The sequence below is a fragment of the Hipposideros armiger genome, unplaced genomic scaffold (assembly GCF_001890085.2).
Source record: "Hipposideros armiger isolate ML-2016 unplaced genomic scaffold, ASM189008v1 scaffold_202, whole genome shotgun sequence".
In the NCBI taxonomy this organism is placed as follows: domain Eukaryota; kingdom Metazoa; phylum Chordata; class Mammalia; order Chiroptera; family Hipposideridae; genus Hipposideros; species Hipposideros armiger.
Window position 1 is genome coordinate 2,394,539 of NW_017731552.1, and position 23,818 is coordinate 2,418,356.

Sequence of the window (23,818 nt, forward strand, 5' to 3'; positions counted from 1 at the left end):
TTGGAAGGCTCATGTCTTTACTGTCATTTGTAGTTCCTCCTCATGGAATCCAGCAAAGGACCAGACAGAGCGTAAGGCAGAACCCAGCTGGTACTGGTTACCATATGTGGAAGCAAAGGCAGGCCATTACAATCCATGAACTTCAATGCCTCCCAGCGGAGGAGATGGTATTTAAAGACATTCTTTCTGTCTGATTTCATCTAAGTCTTGAGCTCTAAGGCCAGACAGACACTGTGATCATCACAGACTTTTGGTTTCTAGAATCAGTGCATCGCCTTCTGGTCCTCCCTCCAACCCGCCCCTGCACACCTGACGAGGGTCGAGACATGCACAGCGCTCCTGCTTGACGGGAAGTAAGGCTTTTAAAGGCCACGTGAGTTTACATCAGTACCTTCTGTGTGAATGAGAAAAAATATTGGGGACTGAATATACTGTGATATACACATTCATAAGAAACGTTCTAATAACAATCAGAGCACGAAACTATTGGTATAAACATATTTCCAAAAAGAGAAACTACTGCATTTCATAAGATGGCGCTTCCTAGACCAGAGGTTTGTCTTTCTTCTTTGCAGTTGCTTTGGGGGCAGAACTCCTGCACAGAGCTAAACTAACCAAGTGCAATGTGTTACGATGGACACAGATCTGGAGTTTAAAGTTCAGGGTTGTGCCAGTCCTTGGGATCTGTTTGTCTCCAGAGAAGAGTCTTGACTTTTAGCAGTTCAAGATGGGACCTGCCTGGGGTTACACTGCCTCAGGATCGCCAATTGCAAGGCAGGCGTTTTGGAAGATTCTGTGGAGCTGGCTGCAGGCATGGCTGCTTGTGCAGACTTAGTGGATGGCTGCCCTCTGAAGGCGCTGCTGAAACGCTAATCCTCCCCCGCCCCTCCCCGGCCCCCTTGGAACAGACACGTTCCAGACCCAGCTGTTTGGCTTCATGTTGGCTGTGACCTTGGACAGGACCACAGTCCTTCCCGTTGCTGATAACACTTCTGGTGTTGACTCTTAAAAGACATGAGTGGGCCAGTTTCCGTGACTTGTTTTATGAGCCACAGTGGGTGTGTGCTGCCCACCATCTGGGGACCTTTGGCATCTAGAGCTGGGGCCCCTGTGAGACGACCTCCCTGCCTCAGCATAGGGCAGAACAGGATGGCCAGTCTCCCAGAGGCCACGGGGTGCATCGCAGAGTGTCCCTTCCCACAACAGGGGCATCAGGGCTCCATGGACGAGGCCAGGTGGGACTGCCCAACAGCTGCGGACACCCTTTTCTGCATCTGCCTGAGTTTTAAACATCACGGTGAAAACTGGACCGAGCTGAATGGAGAAGCCCAGTGACCAAGTGCCCACCCACCCTGCACGGCCCTTCCAGCTGTCGGTGAGATGTGTGAACACGAAGGAAGGTCACAATGCAGCAGACGGGAGAACGAGGACAGTCAGGAGAAAAAGACATCCCGGCACTCGGAACCAGGCAGTGGCCTGCGGCGCGGTGAGCAACTGTTTTTCTTCGGGAGGAACAGCGTGACCTTTCAGGGCGTACTGGGCCCAGGACTCCGGGAGTCAGAGGCAAGGTCACTTCATGTGGTGCGACTCCGGGAGTCAGAGGCAAGGTCACTTCATGAGGCATGACTGCGGTGGAGCCTCAGGAGGATGGGCGGGGCCTGGGGAAGGGCCCACTCCCTAGATGCCCTGCAGGGAGTGGTTTGGGTCACTGCGCTCACGCTTCACCAGGGGCTCACCCAGGCTGCGGGCGTCCACATCCACCTCACTGCCCCGGTCTTCGCTGATGTCATCTGCAGGGTCAGAGTTGGGAACAAGGGTCCACAGGAGGGAGGGAAAGACAAGCACATCCTCAGAGAGGTGCCCAGGCATAAACAGTCCTGGGCTCTGGTCTGGGTTAACCTAGTCTTCCCTGGATGGCTTACTTGTGACCTCCCTTGACAAGTGCCCATTTGCCTGTATCACATGCCTGGCGGGTTCCCACTTAGTGCTTTGTCCTCTCAACCCGTAGGGCAAGGAATGGGCTGGGGGTGGAGGCCCTCTGCCCCGCCTACCCCACTTCCCCTGCAGATCCCCCATCCCACCCCACTGCTGGCAGTGGCCTTGCCCCTCAGGGCCGGTGTGGGAGTGCCCAAGATCAGGAGGTGCCACACGCGAGCGGGAGGGGCCAGTTCTGCAGAGACATTGGGACACCTGCTGCCGCCCATGTGTCACCCGCCATCTCAATGCCAACTCCTGAGGTCCTCAACCTGCCCAGGAGTTGCTCCACTTTCCACCAGGCCAAGGGCAGGAGAACCAGCCCCTGAGAGGCTCCTGGGAAAGCCACGGCCACACCTACCTTTGTCCAGCAGTGTCAGTGACAGGGAGGCGAGGTCGTTGAACTGAAAGAGAGAAGCCCAGAGTCAGGGGCCTCTGCAGAGGGGGTCCTGGTGAACGTTAGCAATGTCCACCCACAGTTAAAACAGGCTTTGTTTTGTAAGTGTGGGATTCTGATATGAGAAGTGGCTCCGATGCTGTGTGTCCTCTCAGACACTTTCTGGGCCATATCTGGGAGCTGCTGACTGCTCAGACCAGCAAGGGGACAGGGGCCGTGCCTCTAAATAATGATAATGAAGGAATAGTTGGCATTTAACAAGTGCTTAGTATGTACCAAAAGCTACGTAAGCATCACCTCATTTCTTCCTCAAAACAACCCCACGTGACCCAGCAATTCCACTCCAGGGGAGATATGCAAAAGAATTGAAAATATGTGTTCAAACAAAAACTGGCACACAAATGTCACTGCAGCATGACTCACAATAGCCAAAAGGTAGAAACAACCCAAACACTCATCAATAGATGAGTGAATAAACAAAATGTAGTCCATCCACACACTGGAATATTACTCGGCCATGAAAAGGAGGGAGGCGCTGACACTCGCCACAACGTGGATGGACCTTGAACACACGGTGCTCAGTGAGAGAAGCCAGACACACAAGGCCACACAGTGTGTGATTCCACTTATGTGAAATGTCCAGAACAGGCACATCCAGACAGGAAGTGGGTTAGTGGTTGCCAGGGGCTGAGGTGGGGGATGGGGAGTGACTGTTGAAGATGAGGTTTTTCTTTGGGGTGATGGAATATTCTGGAATTAGATAGAGGTGGCCGTTGCACACTGTTGCAAATATACTAAATGCCACTGAATCATTCATTTCAAAATGGTTAAAATGGTACATTTTATGTTATTTGTATTTTACCACAATAAAACCCCCCAAGGGGTACCATGTTTGAGGCCTCATTTCAGAGGCAGGAACAACCGCCCAGGGTCACAGCGGCAGAGGAGCCAGGATTTGCACTTAGGTCTGTGGGCTCCAGCAGCCAAGCCCCCTGCAGATGCTTGCTCTTGGAGCATCCCCTGTCCACTGCGTCATGCTCAGTGTTCCCATTCTCATCCCTACAGGCTGTCCTGGGCCTCCCCACCTCACAGAGTCCCACAGGCTGGGCCTCGCCACCCTCCCAGGGTCCTCGCAGCAGGGAGCCCCTCACCTCTCCCATCACAGCAATGGGCGTCTCTCCAGTTGCCTCGGCGACGCGGTGCTCCACCAGGTAGAACATGTACTCATCATACAGCAGGCGGATCAGGTGGAAGGAACCGAAGCTGGCGGCGCTGCGCAGGGTGAGGTCTCGGATCACCATGGAGCTGGAGGATGGGCAGACAGATGCTGGGCAACTTCCAGAGGGCACGGAGTCCCGGGCAGGCAGGTGAGCCAGGCTTTTCTTCAACTCTGAGGTTGTCTGGGGACCCCTTAGACCTACAAGGGGCCTGCCAGCTGCCAAGACCACCCCCACGTCCAGGTGTGACTGAGGTGGGGACAGGAAGATGGGAGGTGGGCAGGAGCAGTGGCTCTAAGAGGCTGCTGACAACATAAACGTGACGGTCTCTGACACAAGCCTCAGACACCGCCTTTGGTAAGGGTCTTTCCAGTGCCATTACTGACTCCCTTATAGTGGGCCGCCTTTCCCAGCCTTCCCATATCCTTCCCTTCTCCTGCCACTCCTCAGTCAGTGGTTTAGGCACCTAAAAACAAGACAGGATTTCAGGGTGCTTTCGCCTCTTTCATCTAAAGAAGTGGGTGGCAAACTACAGCCCAAAGCACACCAAACCCAACTTATCATCAGTTTTTGTACAGCCTGCTAGATAAGAATGGTTTTTTACATTTTAAATGGTTGGGAAAAACGTCAAAAGAATTTTATTTCATGACCCATGAAAAGTCCCTGAAATTCACGTTTTAGTTGTCTATAAATAGTTTTATCAGCACACAGCCATGTTTATTCGTCTACATGTTGTGTGCCATGTGCCAATAAAACTACTTATTACTCGAAAATACTATCTGATTCTTTTTAAAAAAGAAAAGTGACCCCTGATCTAAAGGACGTGTATAACATGGCACCCGACCAGAAACCCTGGCCTACAAACACACCTACCATGTAGCCCCAAACACCCAAATGCCCCATCTCAGAGCTCACCTACTGTCAGTGCTATTTAATCACTATTGTAGCAATAAAAGAAACAGGCAGGGCAAGACAGGGAAGGAGACACAACGTAAATACAAACTATTTCAGTAATTAGATAAGGGGGTCATCACACTGGGGTAGCTCTGATGCCTTGAGCCTAGTAAGCAAACCAAAATCTAAGCTGGAGTCAATGTACTTGAATCTGAGAGTAAAATTTACAACCAGTCACAAACAGCCAGTTCTCAAATAAAGCTGCTGGAGCTGTACCTAATCAAATAATGTCCCTGCTTTGCTTAGCCAATCAAACAATGTCCCTGCTTTCTTCAGCCAATCAAATCATGTCCCTGCTTTGCTTCCTCATCTTCTCTATAAACACTTCTCCTTTTTCCTGTGGGTGGAGGGCCCAATCACCTTGGGTTTGACGCTCCCAATCTGAATTGATGTTTGCTCAAATAAACGTCTGGAAATTTTAATGTGACTCAGTTTAGCTTTTAGTAGACTGAAAAATGTCTATAATTTGTGTGTTAACTGAGGCTGCAGGTGAACCAGTAAAGACAGCTGATAACACATCAGTTCATTTAATTTTTTTTCACAAATTCCTGGACCAGTGTGTAGATGCACTCTGAAGGCACTTTTGTTCAGCTGTGGAAAAAGAGCTGGCTTCAGCTGGCTGTGACTTTGAGATGGCTTAGGAAGGGAACCCAGGAGGCGACTGTGTTCAAATTGGCACTTTCAAAAGCAAAGGTCACTTGAAGAACGTTCATTAATGCAAAGGCTATGCTTGTAAGTGGACAGAGTGAAAGGGCTCAGGGTGTGTGATGTTTTCTCTTTAGAAGCTTCTTTGGCTCTGCATGGAAACCCCCGCCCCCAAAAAGTAAACAGGAGAACATGGACTGCAGGTCCCTGGGAAGGAGGCCCTCACTCCCTGCCCACCTCTCACTGTCTCACTCCCTGCACTCCTTTCCCCACTCACAGGAAGCTGTGCTTGGGTTGACATTGCGCCAGCTCCCTTCTCCTGAACGCTGTTTGTCAGCCACAAGGTAACACAGGTCTGGATGCTGCTGACATCTCAGGCTGTTCAAATAATGAGTTTGCTGCTGCTCTATTAGGGGACCACAGGTCCACATGCCTCAGGTCTCATTGCCTTTCTGTGGCCCACCCAGCTCAGTCCCAACCCCCCTTTCCCTGAAGCCCCCCACCTCCTCCTGTGGATCTGGCGCTGGTACTCTGCATCCCCAACTCCCAGCCTTGGTGTCTGGTGCGATGTTTCAGCTCAGGTAGCTTTTCTGAACCATCTCTGTGGTCGTCTGGTATGTTTTGGGTCCTCCACATGGGCTTGTAGCTTCCTGCGGTAGGAACGTCAGCGGGACTCCAACAGGAGAAGTTCAACCCAAGCTTGGCAATGCTACACGAAGCTGCTGCCCACCTGTTTACCGTTTTCTGATGGATGCTACAAAAATAAGTCCCTTAAACCTAATAAAATGAAGTTGCATAGCGTTTCAGTCCTTATAGAGAAAAGTGGCCCTATTTCACAGAGGCGACAACCCTGATCTCAGCCGCGTTCTTGTCCTCGTTTCCACATTTCCACCACTCTTGATCCCACAGATCATGACTTTCCCTGCAACCTCCCACGATGGGCATGGGATTGCGCCCCTGTATGCTGCCTCTGTACCCACAGAATCAGAGGTGCACCTCCTTCCTCATCCATCATCTCAATGTTGCTTCATTGTACTTTTGGGCTAAATCAGCATTTTTTTATGTGGAGATGGGATGTTAAGTTTCCACCTGAGCCACACAGACTATTAGGCTCACATTTCCTTCCTTGTTCATTCACTTAACCAACGTTTAGGTGCCGGGGACACAGCAGTAGACAAAAGCAATGTCCTGGCTCTTGGGGAGCATGAGGAGAGGAGACATACAACAGATAGGCAGACAGAGAACCAAGTCACAGGTGACCATGAGAAAAAGCAGGGCATGGGGACGGTGAGAAGGGGCGTGCTATCACTTAGGGAGGTCTGGGAGGGCTTCTCTGATGATGATCCAGCCACGGTTAACTGGGGAAGGATGTTCCAGGCAGGGAGAGGGCAGTGCAAAGGCCCTGAGGCAGTGAGGCCAGGGTAGAGCATGAGGAGGGATTTGGGAACAGGGAGTTACTGGGCAGCTGGGTGACGGGCCAGCAAACTTTTTTTTTTTTTTTTTAATAAGACCCGGAGAGTAAATATTTTCAGCTTTGTGGCCACATGGTCACACTTCTCTGTTCAAAACTGCTCAACCCTCCTAAGGATCCGTAAATGAATGAGTATGGCCGAGTACCAATGAAATTTTATTTGCGCAGTCAGGTGGAGGGTGACCTGATCCACTGGCCATAGCTTGCCGATGGGCTGGATCACGCACGGCCAGAAAGCCTTAGAACAGCTTTTGTTTTCCTGGGGTGAATTGTCTCCTTAAAAAATGCTCAATTTTCCACGTATTTGTCACTAACTGAGTGAGCACAGTCTATGCCTTCTGGAAGCGCGGTTCTCCTGCTCCCATCTGCACAGGTTAGAATCTCAGTGTGGACACCGTTTTCCTTCAGAATTCTGAAGACGCTGCTTAGCTGCCATCTAGATTCTGTGTTCTGGTTAAGTCAGGACATACTCTTCTGATTCCTAGGCCTTCGATGTGGTCTGTGGCTTTCTCACGGAAGCCTTTCCAACCATCTCCTAACCTTGCTGCTCTGAAATTTCACAGGGAGAGTTCTTGGGGAGGGTCTCAGTCTTTGTGCTGGGAGCTTGGTGGCTTCTTCAATTTGGCAACTGGTGCTCTTCAGTTTTAGGATAGCTTCTTGATTATGTTTTTATTATTTTCTTTCCCTTAAAAAAACATTCCTATCAGCTGGATATTGAACCTACTGGACATTTTCATTTTTCATTCCTGAGTTCTTTTTCTCATTCTTTTTCTTTCTCCATATTTTTTTCTTTCTCATGTTTACTTTCTGTGATGGTTAGTTTTATGTGTCAACTGGTTAGGCTATAGTACCCAGTTATTCAATTAAACACTGGTCTAGGTGTTGCTGTGTTTTGTGGCTGTGGTTCACATCTGTTGACATTAAGTGAAAATTGCCCTCCATAAGATGGGTGGGCCTCATCTAATCAGTTGAAAGGCCTTCAGAGCAAAACTGAGGTTTCCCCTAGGAAGAAGTCCCACCTGTGGCCTACAGTGTCAGCTCCTGCCGGAGAGTTTCCAACCTGCTGGCCTGCCCTGCAGATCTCAGACTTTCTAGGCCTCACAGCTGTGTGAGTCAGTTCCTTGAAATAAATCTTCTTATATATATTAATACATAATAATAATAATAATAATTTCTATATAATTATGATTCACTATAATATATTTACATACATACTTAAAAAATGTATACCCCCTGACACACCTGGCCCTTGGCCCAGTTCTGTTCTGTGGGGACACATGGATCATGGGGCACTGGCGCCTGTTTCTGCCTCCTGCTGCACTCATCAGTGAATAAAGGCTGATGGCTGCTTCCCGTCTGGCTCACTGCCCTAACTGACCACCTCACACCACCTTCTAAACTCTTGCTTGTCATTTGCCATCTGCCGTCATCTGCTCTCCTTGTCTTCCTGTGTTCCTTGTCTTAGGGGTTTATTCCTTTTAGCCACTTCCTTTAAACCACTTTGTGGGGTGTTGCTAGGGAGCAGAAATAAATGCATGGGCTCAATTTACTTGTTTTTCCAGAAGGCCCGATGATGACGATTTCTGGCTGTGGAAGCCTGCCACCTGCTTTTAGGCCCTAGTAGCCGCCCGCCCTCCCTCAAGCCAGGATGAAGCCCCCAGGATGGGCCCTCGTGTGGGGATTCCACCACGGAAGGCGGGAGAATCTCTGGAGCCCCCAGCTCGCCCTCCCAGAGTTCCCTTGGTGATCAGGAGGACTCACCTATAAAAAGACCACTTCAGCAGGAACTGCCGGGCGGCCTTGGGGAAGCTGGGGCTGCCCGCGTGCTGCTTCAGGACCTGGGTGACCACGTTGTCGAGCCAGCGGGCCCACTGGTCCAGGGAGCTCTGCTGCTGCAGGGTCAGCTTGAAGTCCTGTTCTAGCTGCTGCACGACGCTCTCCTCGCACTGGCACACCCACGAGGCCTGCTCCTGAGGGTGCAGGGGGACGGCGGGTTAGAACAGTGTCAGCAACAGCCGCCCATACCAATGCTGCGGGCGGTGCACAGGGACCCCAGCACCGGCTCGGGGCCGGGACTCATGCCAGTGTGATGCCGTCTCGCCCTTGGCCTTTTCCGGCTGCAACTGACTACCGTTAGTACCTCACCCCACGGGGATGGAAGGACCAGAGCCTGCCAGGCTTCTGTGGACTTGAATCCAGGTCCTGGATCCAGAGCTCAGATTACGCCATGTCTCTGTGTTGTTTTATTTTTGAGTGGTCACTCTTGTGAATGTGTTTAGTGGATAAACTCAGGGCAGCAGAATCCATTTGCTGATGGCCTGCATTCTTCTAAGCCCAAAGAGAGAGCCATGAACATGGCAACAGGAAGGCACATTTTTAAAGGAAAAGAACTAGGGTGACAGTCCCGGCACCTGGATGCTAGGAGGACCTGAGAGATCATGGAGTGGAAAACTGGGTTCCCTGGGTGGGCCAATTCCGAAGCTGGTTCATGCAACACAAACTTGCGTGTTGGCTCTGCTGTGGGCTGAATTTTGGGGGTTTGTGCATTTTTTAGGCCAGTGGGGTAGGGGGTTGCCTGCATATCGTCCCTGCTCTGCAGCCCTAGCCCTGAGCCCCCGGCCCAGGCAGTGGGGAGCTCTGCTGGGGAAAGTCACCTGCACGTTGGCGAAGTCCACACGGTTGAGGTCGCTGAGCATTTGGTTGATCTGGGAAGCATTCTGAAGCACTGCCCGGGCCGCCTGTGCCAGGTGGTTGAGGGACGTGTACCTCCGCAGGGTCTGGGCGAAGGCGCTGACCACGCCCACCTGTGACAGAGGACAGCAGGAGAGGATGAGGTGCAAGCATGCATGGGAGTAAATCTGTTCTCTCTTCTTGGAGGGGGTGACTCAGGAGCTGGGCAGGGGCCGGGAAGCGGGACCCACCCTTTGACAGTCTCAAGGACCCGAAGAGGGAGAATCAGTGAAGGACACAGATGTCACCAGCGCATCATGCGGCATCTACAGCAGATGCTGTGGGATGGGTGGGTTAGAACGCAACCCCTTTGGCTCTCTGGAGGGGTCGGTGAAAATACTGGGCACCACTAAATCAGATTCTGTGAAAGTGGCCTGGGAATCTGCGATTTTTAACAACCATGTTTCTCCTGCACCCTGAAGTTGCAGTAACATCGGCCTAACAGCAATTCTAGGATGTAGGCAGGTAGATCAGGTGCCCAGGACCTGGCTTCGTCTATACTTGGCAGCTCCTTAAGAAGCGCTTGTTTAAGAAATGCTGGTGAGGGGTGGCCGGTTAGCTCAGGTGGTTAGAGCACAGACTCATAACACTAAGGTTGCCCGTTTGATCCCTACATGGGCCAGTGTGCTGCTCCCTTCACAACTAGATTGAGACAATTACTTGACTTGGAGCTGATGGGTCCTGGAAAAACACACTGTTTCCCCCAAAAATTTCTAAAACCAAAAAAAAAAAAAGAAATGCTGGTGAGAATGGTCACAGAAGCTCATTCTCTTTTTTTCATGTGGGCCAAATCTTCACATTTAAATTCTGATTTGTGGCTAAGACTATAATAATAAGGGTAAAGCAAGATTAAATTCCTCTTCTCTCATGAGCACAGAAAAATTCGATCTGCTGTGAGTTGACCCAAATGGGTCACATCTAATGGCATCCTCTGTTGTGCCTTTCTCTTCCAGCACCTGTCCCACATCAACAGCATCCTCAGAGCTCCCTGAAGGGATACACAGGAGCAGGCTCCTGGCCCCCTCCCTTCACAGCACAGCAGGGCCCGAGGGGTCCCCAGGCCACGGCCTCTGCTCAGGGTGACCAGCGTGGTCTGAAGGCCCAGACTCCAACCCCAACAGTTACCTTGGTCTGGATGACCTGCTGTGGGAAGTCGCTCATGGCGTTCGTCAGCCAGCCTTCCAAGCTCTTGGCAAAGTTGCGGATGGCCTGTGTCAGGGTGCCTGAGAGATCAAACCACGGCATTAACAGTGAGAAAGGCAGCACCTCGCCCACCAGGATCAGCACGGAGTGTAAGAGAGGCAAATGCAATGCAAGTTACCACCCCACACACAACACTGAGGAAAAAAGGATGACAGAATAGCACAGAGGAGGATGAGAATTCAGGACATGCAGTGAGGGAGGCCTGCAGTACAAGTCGGCCCATCCAGACCATCTGTCTCTGTTCATCTATCTGTCCACACTAGTGGTTCTCACTCAGGGCCATCCTGCCCCCAGGGACACTGGGCAATATCTGGGGATATCTGTGGTTGTCACCACTTGGAGGGGCTCCTGGCATCGAGTGGGTGGGGGCCAGGGATGCTGCTCAGCCCCATAAAGTGTCCAGGTGGCCTCCAACATAGTCATCCAGTCCCAATGTCGGCAGTGCTGAGGCTGAGAACCCCTGATACACATGCATGGAAATACGCTCTACCAACTTCCAAATGTATTCTGAGATGGCTTACAATAAGAAAAAAATAATAAGACTCTTTTAAAAAGTCCTCGAAATGTAAAAGTAAATGGACCCCAAGCTCAAACCTTAATATAGACACTCAGTGCACACTATACTAAATAGTTGTCCGGCAGACAAGGCCAGAGGAGAAAGTCAGCTGTCACACTGTTTCCCATTTTCTGGCACAAAAGCAGCAGACCAGTTCATTAAGAAAGACTGCTGCTGACACAGGTATTTATAGGTCACCTGCCAGGTGTAACCCATGGAGCACATGCAGTCATTAATCGAGAGCGAGGGCACGGTGCCCAGCTTCCTCCCCCTTCACTGGGCACACTGCAGGAGGGCCTGTAAATTAGGGGTCCCGGCCCGGCGGGCGCCCCTGGTGGTGGTGGTTGTCACAGACACTGGAGGCCCTGGAAGGTCCCCCAGGGGGTATAGCCATCAAGGTCCACGATTTTGTTTCTTTGTTTTCTCCTTTCATCGATTAAGGTCGCTGGAATCTGGACAAAATTCTGTAGAATCCACCCTTTGGTGCTATGGCGTCGCAGGGTTGGGAGAAAGCTGAGCTCAGCATTAGATCAACCCCGGGAGAAATGGGTTAAAACCCAATTCAGACCACCCCCAGGGCTTTCAGCAAATGCAGCCAGAGAAGGTCCTTGACCCCACCCTCTAGAATTTCCTCTGGGGATATCAGAGACTGGATGTGGCCTGGAACCCCACAGCTCTGGGCAGCAGCACCAACCTCTGAGCCCTGCCAGGCCCGGGCGGGCAGCCCTCACCAGGGCCACTGCCTGGGCCCCCCTCCTAGTCTCCCTGGGTCAGTGACAAGGGTGAGCATCTTCCAGGGGTGCCTGACCTGCTGCTCTCACTGGATTCTTGGCACCCCAAGTCTGAGAGGGACCCGACAAGGTGGCTGCAGGGACACAGGGACAAGAAGCGGGGAGGCAAAGAGGGGAGGGCTTACTGGGCACTGGCCGCAGCACATCTGGGATGAGGACCTCCACCAGGGCCTGGTAGAGGATGTGGTCGCAGCTCCTCATCCACTTGAGGATGGGGTCGCATTTACACAGAGACACCAGCTTGTCCTTTGGGAGGATGGTGGCTTCGGGGTTCTCGTCGCTGTAGGCAGATGGGGGAGATGAGGTAAGCTGCAGCCCCACAACTGTCTGAGGCCTGTGGAGTCATCAGTGCCTGTATTCCCCATGCAGGTCCACACCGTCCGTCCCCTGTGGCTACAGATGAGGTGACTTCTCTGGCATGTGGTCACCTCCAAAATCACTCACTCGAAACAAGTGACTGAGCAATGCGAATTACAGATCAACCATCGGGAGTACAAAAAACAACATATGCTCAAGAGGGGAGAGTGCTATTTCTTGGAAAGTTGACGCATTTGTCTGTGGGTCACAGTGTGGGTGCCACTGGGCCTGTCTGATGGGACGACGGCAGGTACCTGGCTGGTAGAGAGGCAGGGCCATCGCTGGAGAAGGCTTTAGAATTCCAGAAGGAAAGCCACAGCTTCTCAATGTAGTGGAACTGGAGGTTCATCACGACATCTAAAGTTGCCTAGGAGTAAAAATGACTTGTTAAACACACGAATGTGTATGCTAAAAAGTGCATGGATCACGTCATCAGGACCTGCCAAGCAAGCAGCCATGACATGGGCTGTGGGGGAGGGAGGGCCTTTTGACATCCAGAGACTACAGAGGGGATGGAAATGGACAGAGGGGCACCGTCCAGGGGGGAGATTCTATCTACTGCTTGGCCAGAGTGAGCCGGGACCGCTGTGTCATCGGGGACAACTGAGGATGTGTGAGCATTTGGTGGTTCTGGTGATGGGCCTGGAGAAGCATGCTTGGCTCTGCACCCAGGACTTGGGGGCACCGAGGCACCCGCTGAAGCCCCACAGCCCATGCGTGGGCTCTTCCCGGGGCTGCCCTGGAGGGCGCGGTCACCTCGCAGTGCCGCCGGTAGACCAGCTGCAGGGCCTTGACGTCATGTAGCGTGACACTCTCCTGCAGCAAGACGCTGCCCAGGTCAGGTGCTGGGAACTCCGGGAACACGTGGGAGACATCTGGGGGACGGAAACAGGGTTATCAGTGGACCTGCAGAAGGTCCACCCACAGAAGCCGGGCCGGGGGCCCCATGTGCTGGGGGATGCTGGCCAGACGTATCAGTGACTGCTCGACAGCCCTGGGGCAGTGTCTTGGCTCCCCTAAGCAGTCACACAGCTTTTGTAAGCTTTGGTTTTCTCAGGTACAGAATGGAGACAGCATTGTCACCATCTCCCCACCCCATACCCCCCCCAAACACACACACACACACACACACATGAAATATGCCAATAGACAAAGCATAGAGCCCAGGGCCAGGGACACAGCAAGTGCTCTCATCACCCCAGATCACCCCAGCACGGGGGCCACCCAGGGCAGTGCATCTGGGGACAAGGCCAGCCCAGTGGTGATCTCCCGGGCTTGACAATCTCTCCAGAAGACCCCAACACAGGAGGGCTCTGTTCAGGCTCAAAAAATACACTAAAATTACACCAAGGCCACTGATGTCTCAATGTGTGTATGCTTATGACGTGAATCCCAGAGACCCTCACTGGGCATGTCCAGGTGGCAGTCTCTGAGTTAGGATGCAATCCCTGAGCAGCGGTGGGGCCACCTGGGATGGGACTCTTTCTCTAGAGCGGCTCACAGGGAAGAGGTCTGCCCTGTGTGGGGGCTCTGGGAGAGGACAGACCCAGTTTTAGGGGTCCTGAGCATCTTGAATGTTCTAGGTAAGCAAGGAAGAGAACCCAGGAGGGCAGCCAAGTCCTGTTGCACCTCTGCGCCAACAGGTTTTTAAACAGGACATCTAGTCTCTCTGATGGGCATTTTATTTTATTTACTTATTTTTGTGGTATATTCACTTTATATATGAATTTTGGGGGCATATGCTGATTGTTCTAAAACCTCAGGGATGCCACAAAGGTTTATCTAGAACTTTCTATGTAATTGAAAATGCGTCATACAAGAAGACTGTTTAAAGCACCCCTTTAGGTACTGCTGGTGCTGAAACCCACAGGCACCCAGCAGCTCTGAGCAGACCCCAAGCTGTCACAGCGGGCCCTGCACCCAGGGTGGGGCGGTCCCCACTCACCTATGTACTGCTGGTGCTGCTGGCTCTGGGCGGCCATGGCCTGCTCTGGTGTGCTGTGCAGGCTGCTGTGCGAGCCACTGTCCCCAGGGCTGTCTGTCTTCTGGGCTGGCCGGTACCTGGGCAGGGGACACATGTGGCACCATGAGGCCCTAGCAACACTGCCCAGAAGGGGCCCAAGAGGCAGACAGCTGAGCAGGATGCGGTTTAATGTGTGCATGTGTGTGTGTATAATTCTTAAGTAATTATGGTCAAATACACATAACAAAATTTATCATTTTAACCATTTTTAAGTGTTTGGCTCAAGCACATTCATGCTGCTGTGCAACTATCCTCACCACCCATCTCCAGAGCTTTCCTATCTTCCCAAACTGACACTCTGTCCCCATTAAACACACACTCTCCAACGCCCACCCCACCCCCAGCTCCCACAATCTATTTCCCGTCTCTATGAATCTGACTCTTCAAGGGACCTCCTGTGAGTGGGATCACACAGTGTCTGTCCCTCTGTGTCTGGCTTATCTCACTGAGCATCATGTCCTCCAGGTTCACCTCTGACACGCTGTCATACGTGTCAGAACGTCCTTCTTCTTTATGGCTGGATCCTATCCCACTACATGTATATACTCCATTTTGTTTATCCGCTCATCTGCCATTGGATACTCGGGTTGCTTAAACGTGTATATAAAGAGGTTGCCAAAAAAAGGTATATTTTAAGAAAGGAAAAAACTGTATTAAAATTGTAATACAATGAATGACACTAGCATTCATTTGATTAACGCCATCTTTTGAGCGAACATCATACTACACATTGCTATCGTAATTCAATTCAACTTCGAAAAGTAATACATAGGTAACATCTCTTAAAATGTATACATTATTTTGGTACCCTCTGTATATATTTGAATGCTTCTCTCTTAGAAGACAAGTGAACTTCTTTACATTGAATCACAAATACCTTACCATTGTATGGTCTTGAAGGGAATTCTGAGACTGTCCTTTTCCCTGAGCCAGAAAGCAGTAGACAGTGTGTGCGGGCAGCAAACTGGGAGACATGAACAGAGAAGGGCTTACGAGCCCAGGGGGGACACTGCCAGGTAGTGTGTGGCAAGAAGGGTGGGTGTGAGGGTCCCTGCCTGATCTGGGAGTGCCTTTATTTGTGGAAAGGGGGGTCAGGCTCACTGTGAGGAGGAAGAGATACCACTCAGATGTGTGCAGACCACCTGACTTGGGGATGGTTCCAAGTGTACATGGCACAAGCCTGTCGCCATGAAATGTGTGCACGCGCTGCTAAAATAATACACTGCCTGGCGTATAGATCCACAGGTGTTTGCAGGGGCTGAAACCAAACAAGAAGAAGCTGTCGAGTCCATGTCTGTGGAATAACCAGGGTCAGGATGGACTGTTGGTTCCATTCTGATGTGTTGGCTCCTGGAGAACATTCCAGAGACTCTCTTCTGTGACCTCCACTCCTGTGATTTGGCCATGTGGTTGGGAGTCACTGGGACACTTTAGAGCAGCTGAAAAGGGGTTTTGAGCCACACAGATTGGCTGATCCATGAAGGTGCCATGTGGGGCTGAAAGGGGCACAGTCCCTGCCCTGGAACAGCCTGGACTCTGGAGAGGGAGTCCAGGACACTGGGAAGCTGCCAGGGAAGTGACATTCCAGTGGGAACCTGAACAGGGTAAACTATAGCTTAGAGGGCTAGTTCTGCCATTTGTTTTGTAAATAAAGTTTTATTGGCACACGGCCATGCCTGCTTGGTTGCTGATCACCCCTGGTGGCCCTGGGTTACAGCAACAGACTAAGCAGTCACTCTGGCTTGCAAAGCCCAAGATATTTGCTCTCTGGCCCTTTACAGAAAAGTTTGCTGACCCCTGCCTCAAAAGATGAGTAGGTTTGTGATGGGTAGAGAACATTCCAGAAAATGGCCAGGCCTTTCCAGCCATCAGAGCAAAATGTCAGGAAGAAGCAACAACTTAAGTCTATAGGCTTCTTTCTCCTGGCTTCTTGGGTTATTTTCAGTGCTCTGTCTTTTGTTCCTGGTAGTTGCAATGTGAAGATCTGGTATACCAACTCTGTGACACTCTGGAAAAGGCAAAACTATGGGGAACAGCAAGAAGATCAGGGGATGCCAAGGGCTGGAGGAGGGAGGGATGAATAGGTGGGGCACAGGGATTTTTTTTGTTTGTTTTTTTTTAGCTGAGCCATCCTGCCAGCTGTTGGCAGCTCAGCAGCAGCTCAGCTCGGGCCAGGAATCAAACTGCTAGCAGCTCGGAGCTCGCACTCTTGAGCGAGCTCTTAACCAACTGAGCCACTCGGCTGGCCCCACAGGGGCTTTTTAGGGCCGTGAAACACTCTATGATACCATACTTGATGGACACATGTCATGATACATTTGTCCAAACCCACAGAGTGTACACCAGGATGAACCCTAGTAAAAACCATGGACTTGGGGTGACAATGACATGTCAATGCAGATTCAATTGTAACAAATGCACCACTCTGGTTGGGGATGTTGACAGTGGGGGAGGCTGTGCGTGTTGTGGGGGAGGTGGTACATGGGAAATCTCTGTACTTTTAACTCAATTTTGCTGTGACCTGAAAGTGCTCTAAAAAATAATGTGTATATTTTTTAAAAAACAGAATGTTCTGGAAGCTATTAGCTGGGTGAGGCTAAGTCCTCAGCCCCGAGTCCTGCTGGCCTCCCTTCAGGCCAGTGGAGGTGAATGCCTTGGTTCTCCCAGGACACTGGAGACTGAGGTTCATAGGTCTCCACCGTAGGATAGGAGTCCCCTTGCATGGATGGATTTAATGTTTGAGAAACACCCTCCCCACATTCTCCCTAGGGAAACCCAGGCCCCGTGCCCTTCCTCAGGCCGGCCTCAGCCCTGGTCACCCACCTGGGCTTCTGGTGCACAGGCTGTTGCCGCATGGCCATGTACTGGGTGTCCTCCTGCAGCCGGTTCAGGGGTGAGTCTGGCTTCAGACGAATCCCATAGTAATGATACTTGGAGTTGCCCCTAGAAACCAAACATCCAGGTCAGCTCTCTCTGCAGATATCCTGAAGGACAGGTGGTGCTGTCTTGGTCCTGTAACTTGGGCCCTGGGGTTCAGTATTCCCTGGACGATGTGGGAAATGCTCACAGGCTGTTCCATGTCCAGAGAGACTGAAGAAATTCTACACAAGACCTCCCCCCCTGGAAGGTTCCCCTCTTGCATTTTAGTATGATAAAGGCTCTGAAAATTCCTGCAGTGAGAAAACCAGTCTTATGTCTATGTTCTGTAAGGACGGTCTCTATCAAGGAAAAAAGGTGGCAGAGGACAGAAGGAGACTCACATGTTCTCTTGGCCAGGATGCCGGCTTCTGAGAGTGCACGAATGAACCCCGACCCCCACTTCTGTGTGACGTCACTGAGTGCAGGCACCAAGTCTGGCCTGCCAAAAATCACGGCCACGTGTGCTCTAGGCCACCCACTTTGAATACAGTGTGACCACCTTTTTCTAGTAAGAGAGGTGTTTGCGTTATTGCCTGAGATAAGTTTATGGCACATGATGTTCCCTGGATGCTGTAGGCCAAGAACAGGCCGTGGCAGAACTGGTCCAGGTATAGCAAAAAGCATCAAGAAATAATAAATCCAACTCTCCTAGACAATCCAGAGGCCGCTTTTTAAAAAGCCCATTATTATGGGAAATTTCAAACAAGGAGAGAGAGCTGGAGCGAACCCCCATGTGCCGTCACCAGGAGAGAACCCGACCACAGTGCACGCCCCGGCCCAGGCCAGGCCCATGCTGCCGCCAAGTCAGGGCAACTCCACATTCACCTGGAAGCATGTCAGTCATGTGTGGGCAGGAGGAGGAAGCCCCACATTCTCCAAAAGCTGGATTTCTGTTTAAAGGGAGAGGGAGGACGGGTGGATGTGAGGGCTGCTGGACACGCCCCCTTACCCACCTGGTGCCCAGCCTCCGTGTCCTCAGGCCCATAAACACCGAGCGGATCAGTTTCCCAAAGGAGGCAGCATTCACAGGGTCCAGCTTGTGTTCCTGGCAGTGTCGAAGATAATGGTTGTAAAGAGAACTTCGGGGGAGACTGACGCCTTCGGCAGTTTCGTAATTATCTAACAGCCACTGGAGCTGGAGAAAGAAAGACATGTTTCCATTTGTCAAAATCCCACCAAACACCAAAATGCTAACGTGGACTCATTAAGAGAATCACATGCTTTCCCTCCACTAATGTGACGAGGAAATTCATTGCTATTGTCATTGATTTGGGTCCAACAGATTCTGGACATATTGTTCCTTCAATTTGCAGCCTGGTCTTCAGGCTCCTTGACTTAACTGAGAAAAACTTGCATGGATGGAAACCTCATAGAATCTGTCTTTATAAACATTTAAACACCCACATGCCCTGCACGCCGTTAAAACACCAACTGTCTACTAAACCTACGGGAACGGAGATCAACTCTGATAACAAGAGGACAGCCAAGAAAACTCATGGACCTGTGAGCACTGTGCCCCACCCGCATTAGCATGGTGGTCCATGGAGACGGACTGCTATCTCCTGCAGGCCCCGAGCGGAGCACAGACCGAAACCCAGTGAAATCCTTAAGAGGCTAATGTGCCAGGTGCTCTGCTCAGAACAAGGCAGGAAAAAGAATCGAAGGCTGAAGTCGTTGCCCCCAGAGGTTGGCATTGAGTTGGAAGGGCAGGAGCTGTCCTCGTAGAAAGCTAAGTCCCCAAGTGGGGCAGTGCGCAGATGAAAGCCCCCTGCCTGGGAACCCCTGAGCACAGTGCCCCAAAGGCTTTGATTCTGGCTTCCACTCTGCTGTGTTAGCACAAAAGGCCTGACCCGTGCACGGGCTTTGGGGACAGGCAGGAGCCATATGCACAGGATCCTTACTGGGGCAGGATCGCTGTGGGGGGTGGGGGGGTCTAAGTCACCACTACTTAGTTCCCACTAAGTCCAGAGCTCTGAGGGGTTCCCTGCTGGCCCTGATCCCCTCTGTGGTCCTGGTGTGCTGGGCTCCTGCACCGCCCCATGCCCTTCACATCCTTCCCAACCCTGAGTGAGCATCTCCCCTGGGACATTGGCACCCCCACCCCCCACCTATGACCTGTACCCCACTACACTCCACGCCCCTTTGTGGTCCCAACCAGGCAGCATGCAAGCTGGGAAGTCAGTCTGCGCATTCCTTTGGAAAAAGATTTATTATGGAAAGCTTCTAACATGCACAGAGGTAGTGAGAATAGTCTAAGAAACTCCTGCCTCAATAGGCATCAGCCTGCGGCCATTTTATTTCGTCTAAGCCCCACCCACAGCCTTCTGCCTGTCCTAGGCCATTTTAAAATGAACCCCTGATGGCCCTTCATTTCATCCCTGGGGCCTCCCCGCTCACATGTGGGCCTGAGAGGCAGGGGGTGGGCATGCTGGATGTGCAGGATGAAGGTGGGGGAGGAGGGTAAAGATCCAGGACTGACAAAGCAGAGGGTCTTTTAACAGAAAGACAAACATCGGGCATCAAGAAGGGAAGGGGTAGTGGGCTTTGCTTAGGGGAGGAGGAGGTTAAGGTCTAGGCTGGTGTTTGGGGCAGAGGTTAAGACCAGATGTGTAAATCTGGCACCAAGGGGCCAAGGACAGGGTCTCGGTGCGGGGGCGGGGGTGGTGGTGTAGAGGGGGTTTATCATGCATGGGCACTGCCTTTGCGCAGGGGCTGAGGAGGAGGGAGCATGTGCTCAGGCCTGAAATGAAGGCCCAATATTATGTGCTGCCTTGACACCCACGGAAACCAGGAGAGGTCCCCTCCCCATGCTGCTCCTGCAGTGAAGTCTCTTAGCCACACAGCCATCTTCACCGAGGGGCTGAGCCTGCAGCCCCTGCATGTCTCTGAGGAGTGAGTTTGAACCAGGGGCTACCCCACCCTCTTGTCACTACAAAGCCTCCCATACATAGTTGGCTGTTCACTCTGTTCCTGAGTGCACCCGAGTGTGGCCCGGTGAGGCCTACACAGTCCTCCTCCCCTGGGCTGTGAGTCTATGTGACTAATAATAAACAGCTGTCCACTCCGTCTAGTGTCAGGTGTCATGTGTTCAGCCATCCCTGTAACCCTAGGGTGGGAATAGCCCTCACTGACAGGGTGACGTGAGACAATGACAACAGGGAGACAAGGAGGAGGATGCAAAGTGACAGTGCGAGAAGGTGGCAGCCATCAAGGGCAGAGGGCTCTGGGCAGGGCGGCCGGCTGTGTGAGACGAGCCCGAGGTCAATGGGAAATCAGAAAGGTCCCTGAAAACAGACTCATCTTCTCCAACTGTCCCTTTGGGTAAAGAACATCATATTTTCACTTTCCATCAAGTCATTCAGGCCTTTCATTTTCAAACTTCCTGGAAACGTGCTTTTCTGACACAGGCAGCACAGACCTCCCTTTTCCCTCCAGAGTTTCACACTGGCCCAGGGCTTGGAGCCTTAGGAACCGTCTCCTCAGTCCTCCCTTGTCCCTGACCTCTGTCTCCACATTTGCACCCCCAGGATCTTAAAGGTGCCCCCAAAAACACTGACCAGAGAATATAGGGTCCCAAAGAGCAAATGGGACCCCAAGGTGCTGCTTCTTAGCAAACCCTCCATGGGTGGGAGAAGCCAGGAGCCACGTGATGACACTGATCCTGGCCCCCAAGGGTGAGGCAGGTTCTGTCAGCGGCAGTCTGGACAGGGCCCTGGACCAGGGGTCCTGAGCGATGGAGGCTAATATCTGGCCTATCGCTTAACGCGACTGGCTGATATATAAAAAGAAAGGTTTGGGAAAGGTGATTCCTTCCCCCCAACCTGGTGTTATTTAAATTATAAGTAGCCATCTCTGTTTGGGTGATTCTGTTGAGTTGACATCAAGGTCATCATGATATCAAGGGCACATGGTCATCTTCCTCCTAAAGTAGAAGTGGCTACAGAGAGAACTGACACCACTAACAGCCTCTAAAAGCATAACTTTCTCTTTTTTGCCTCAAGGAGTTACTAGGAAAAGGGAAACTGATTGAAGAAGCTGAGGGAGGGAGCCATTGGAGAAGTGTTTCAGGCAGAGGACACAGCCTGTGCAAAGGCCCTGAGGCAGGACTGTACCTGGTGTGTTAGAGGAACAGCAAGGAGGCCCATGTGACTGGAGCAGAGTGAGTGAGGTAGAGAGAGGGAGGAGGTGAGGACAAGGAGGGGATGGAGGAGGAGTCAGGGAGGTCATGCAGGGAACTTTGGGTCATTTCCATGACATTGGCTTCTACTTGGAGGGAAATGGGGGCCCTGGAGGCTTCTGAGAAGAGAGGTGCCAGGATCTGGCTTAGGTTCTAGTAGGATCACTCTGGAGACTGCCATGAGAAGGGCCTGGAAGCTGAGGGCTGGTTAGTATGTGGCCTTGACAATCCACGGGAGAGATAGGAGTGGTGGTGAAGGTGGGAGAGGTGGTCTGATTCTAGATCGTTCTGAAGGTGAGGTCAAGAGCATGGGGAGGTGAGGCCCAGGAGGAGGCAGGAAGCAAGGATGAGCAGGGGAGATGGTGGGTGTGGAGATGGGGGAGGGGTCCAAGTGTTGATGCACTTGAGGAAACAGCTGTCCTGCCAGAAGCCAGGTGGGGTGGGGATACTGAAGTAACAGTGGTCCAGCCAAGGCCACTGCTAGAGGCATTTGCCACAGTAATTTGGAGCAACATCTGGACAAGTGACCCATCCTGTAAGTTGCTGCTCTGGCCAAACAAACCCCAGCTGGTCTGCAGGTGACAGCTTTGTCATCATGCCAGCCTATGGTGGGCCACCAGCCGAAGGATAAAGGGTCTTTGACAATTTGGGTTTCTTGATTAAAAAGCCATATAACCTGAATATAATTTATCTAAAAGCAGGTCTTCCTCCCAGGATTTGGAAATAATGAGAGTTTGTTTTAGTAGACAGAGGCCACCTCCCTGTGACAATGACTCAGTGAACCACTGTGGGGTCTCTGAGTCCACGAGGGTCAAGGTGGGGGGCTTCTGCAGCTGGGATCTGGGGACAGTAGGGTGGCAGCCCTGTGGGGAGCCCGGGCACCTCCAATGTGTGGAGCTACAGACCTTGATGGAGGCTTCCCCAGGCTGGACAGCATGGTTGCTGCACCCAAGCGGAGGCCACAGTGACACCCCAATGGGGAAGGAGCTTTCACCCCCAGCACCAGCTTCTTCACCTCCTTCCTCTGAAATAACTATCCTGTTTTCATGCCACCAGATCACACCCGTCCCCATGTTAAAGACCACTCGAGGCCCACCTCCTCCAGTGGGGGTTTCCGCATCAGGCTGGAAATTTCCCTTAACCTGAGGATCCCCTGGGTCTGGGCCCCCCTGAGGGCAGCATGGGAAGCACCTGGGGAACCCCAATGTCAGCTGGCTCTGGAAGGCACTGTCCAGCCTTCCTGGGTTCTGGGCATCACACCACCCACGCCCACCACAAGACAGCACACCGGGAGGAAACAAGTCCCGGGAAGACAGTGACAGATCCAGAGGTAAACCTCTGCGCTGGGTTCCTGGGCAGACTTAGGTTTGTCTGGGTGGGTTTTCTCACACCTGCCAAACTCTTGCCCTTACAGTCCAAGCTCCCCAGAGTGATTTCTTCTTGTTCCCTTTTTCCCCATACTCAGCACAGCCCCGGTGCTGGGGGGGACACTGTGACTGAGGCCTGGAAGGCCACCAGGAGAACCAGCCTGCAGGGCGCCCCCCAGTCAGGCTCATCTGCCCTAGGTTTGGGCTGACAGAGAAGCCAGGACTGTGGCCAGCACTGCCTGACACTAGAGCAATCTTAGCTGTGGACAGCTCCAGTGACAACTGTCATGAGTGGGTATGGCCAGCCAGCCACAGGGCCAGCTCAGCCAGCTGTGACCATGACAAGTATCAGCAGGGCACACTGCCCACTTGTGAGGCAGGTCACAAGCTTTCCCTCTCCCCTTCCTCCCGCTCTCACATATACAAGACTTGGTGTGCATGGTTGACTCTCTAGAAAGATCCTCTTTCCACTCCCTTTGACTCCAAATCGCCAAGCCCAGCTCCTACTCCTCAGGTCCTGATGGAAGGAGGCGACCTAACCATAGATCACCAGGGAGAAAATGGACACAGAGGTTTTCCTGCTCGGAAAGTCAAGTCAGGAATGTAAATGGGCGGGGAAGCAGCCAGGAATGTCTGCCTCCCAGAGCAAAAGTGTTAGAACACCAGGAGCAGACCCGCAGCCAAAGACCAGCAGCTCATGCGTTTCCCAGACATTTCAAATTAGCCGGACATGCACGCTGCCTGCCTGGGGCATGCGCCCCCATCCTGCCTTCCTCACACGCCTCTCCCCAGGGCTGACCGAGCGCCAGGCTGCAAGCTGTGACGTGTCCACGTGTGTCTGCTGACAGCTGAAGAACACCTGCCCCTGTTGAAGAGACTGTCATTCTACAGATGTTCCTATGCAGTGCACTCTGAGTTTAAGACTGGGAGGAGGTGTCTTCCCTCTAAGCACTCCCAGATGTGTCCACGGGGTGACATCCAGGGTGGCCACGACCCATCTAGCCTAGAGGTGGTGTGGGCACTTAGCAGGGGCCCAA

The 23,818-nt window shown here is 52.1% G+C and overlaps 1 protein-coding gene across 4 annotated transcripts in view; it reads right to left on the reverse strand.

Moving 5' to 3' along the window:
* The window catches only part of RFX2 (regulatory factor X2), an 89,628-nt gene continuing 65,810 nt past the window's right edge, over positions 1 to 23,818 (reverse strand). For all 4 annotated transcript variants that reach the window (XM_019653302.1, XM_019653300.1, XM_019653299.1 and 1 more), the window contains 12 exons: positions 18,191 to 18,372; positions 17,142 to 17,261; positions 14,241 to 14,356; positions 13,052 to 13,170; positions 12,550 to 12,662; positions 12,064 to 12,218; positions 10,514 to 10,611; positions 9,313 to 9,462; positions 8,420 to 8,628; positions 3,523 to 3,676; positions 2,336 to 2,378; positions 1 to 1,790 (listed from right to left, as the gene is read on the reverse strand). In XM_019653302.1, coding sequence (XP_019508847.1) covers positions 1,678 to 1,790; positions 2,336 to 2,378; positions 3,523 to 3,676; positions 8,420 to 8,628; positions 9,313 to 9,462; positions 10,514 to 10,611; positions 12,064 to 12,218; positions 12,550 to 12,662; positions 13,052 to 13,170; positions 14,241 to 14,356; positions 17,142 to 17,261; positions 18,191 to 18,372 — 1,572 coding nt within the window. In that variant the 3' untranslated portion in view covers positions 1 to 1,677. The remainder of the gene's footprint in view (positions 1,791 to 2,335; positions 2,379 to 3,522; positions 3,677 to 8,419; positions 8,629 to 9,312; positions 9,463 to 10,513; positions 10,612 to 12,063; positions 12,219 to 12,549; positions 12,663 to 13,051; positions 13,171 to 14,240; positions 14,357 to 17,141; positions 17,262 to 18,190; positions 18,373 to 23,818) is intronic.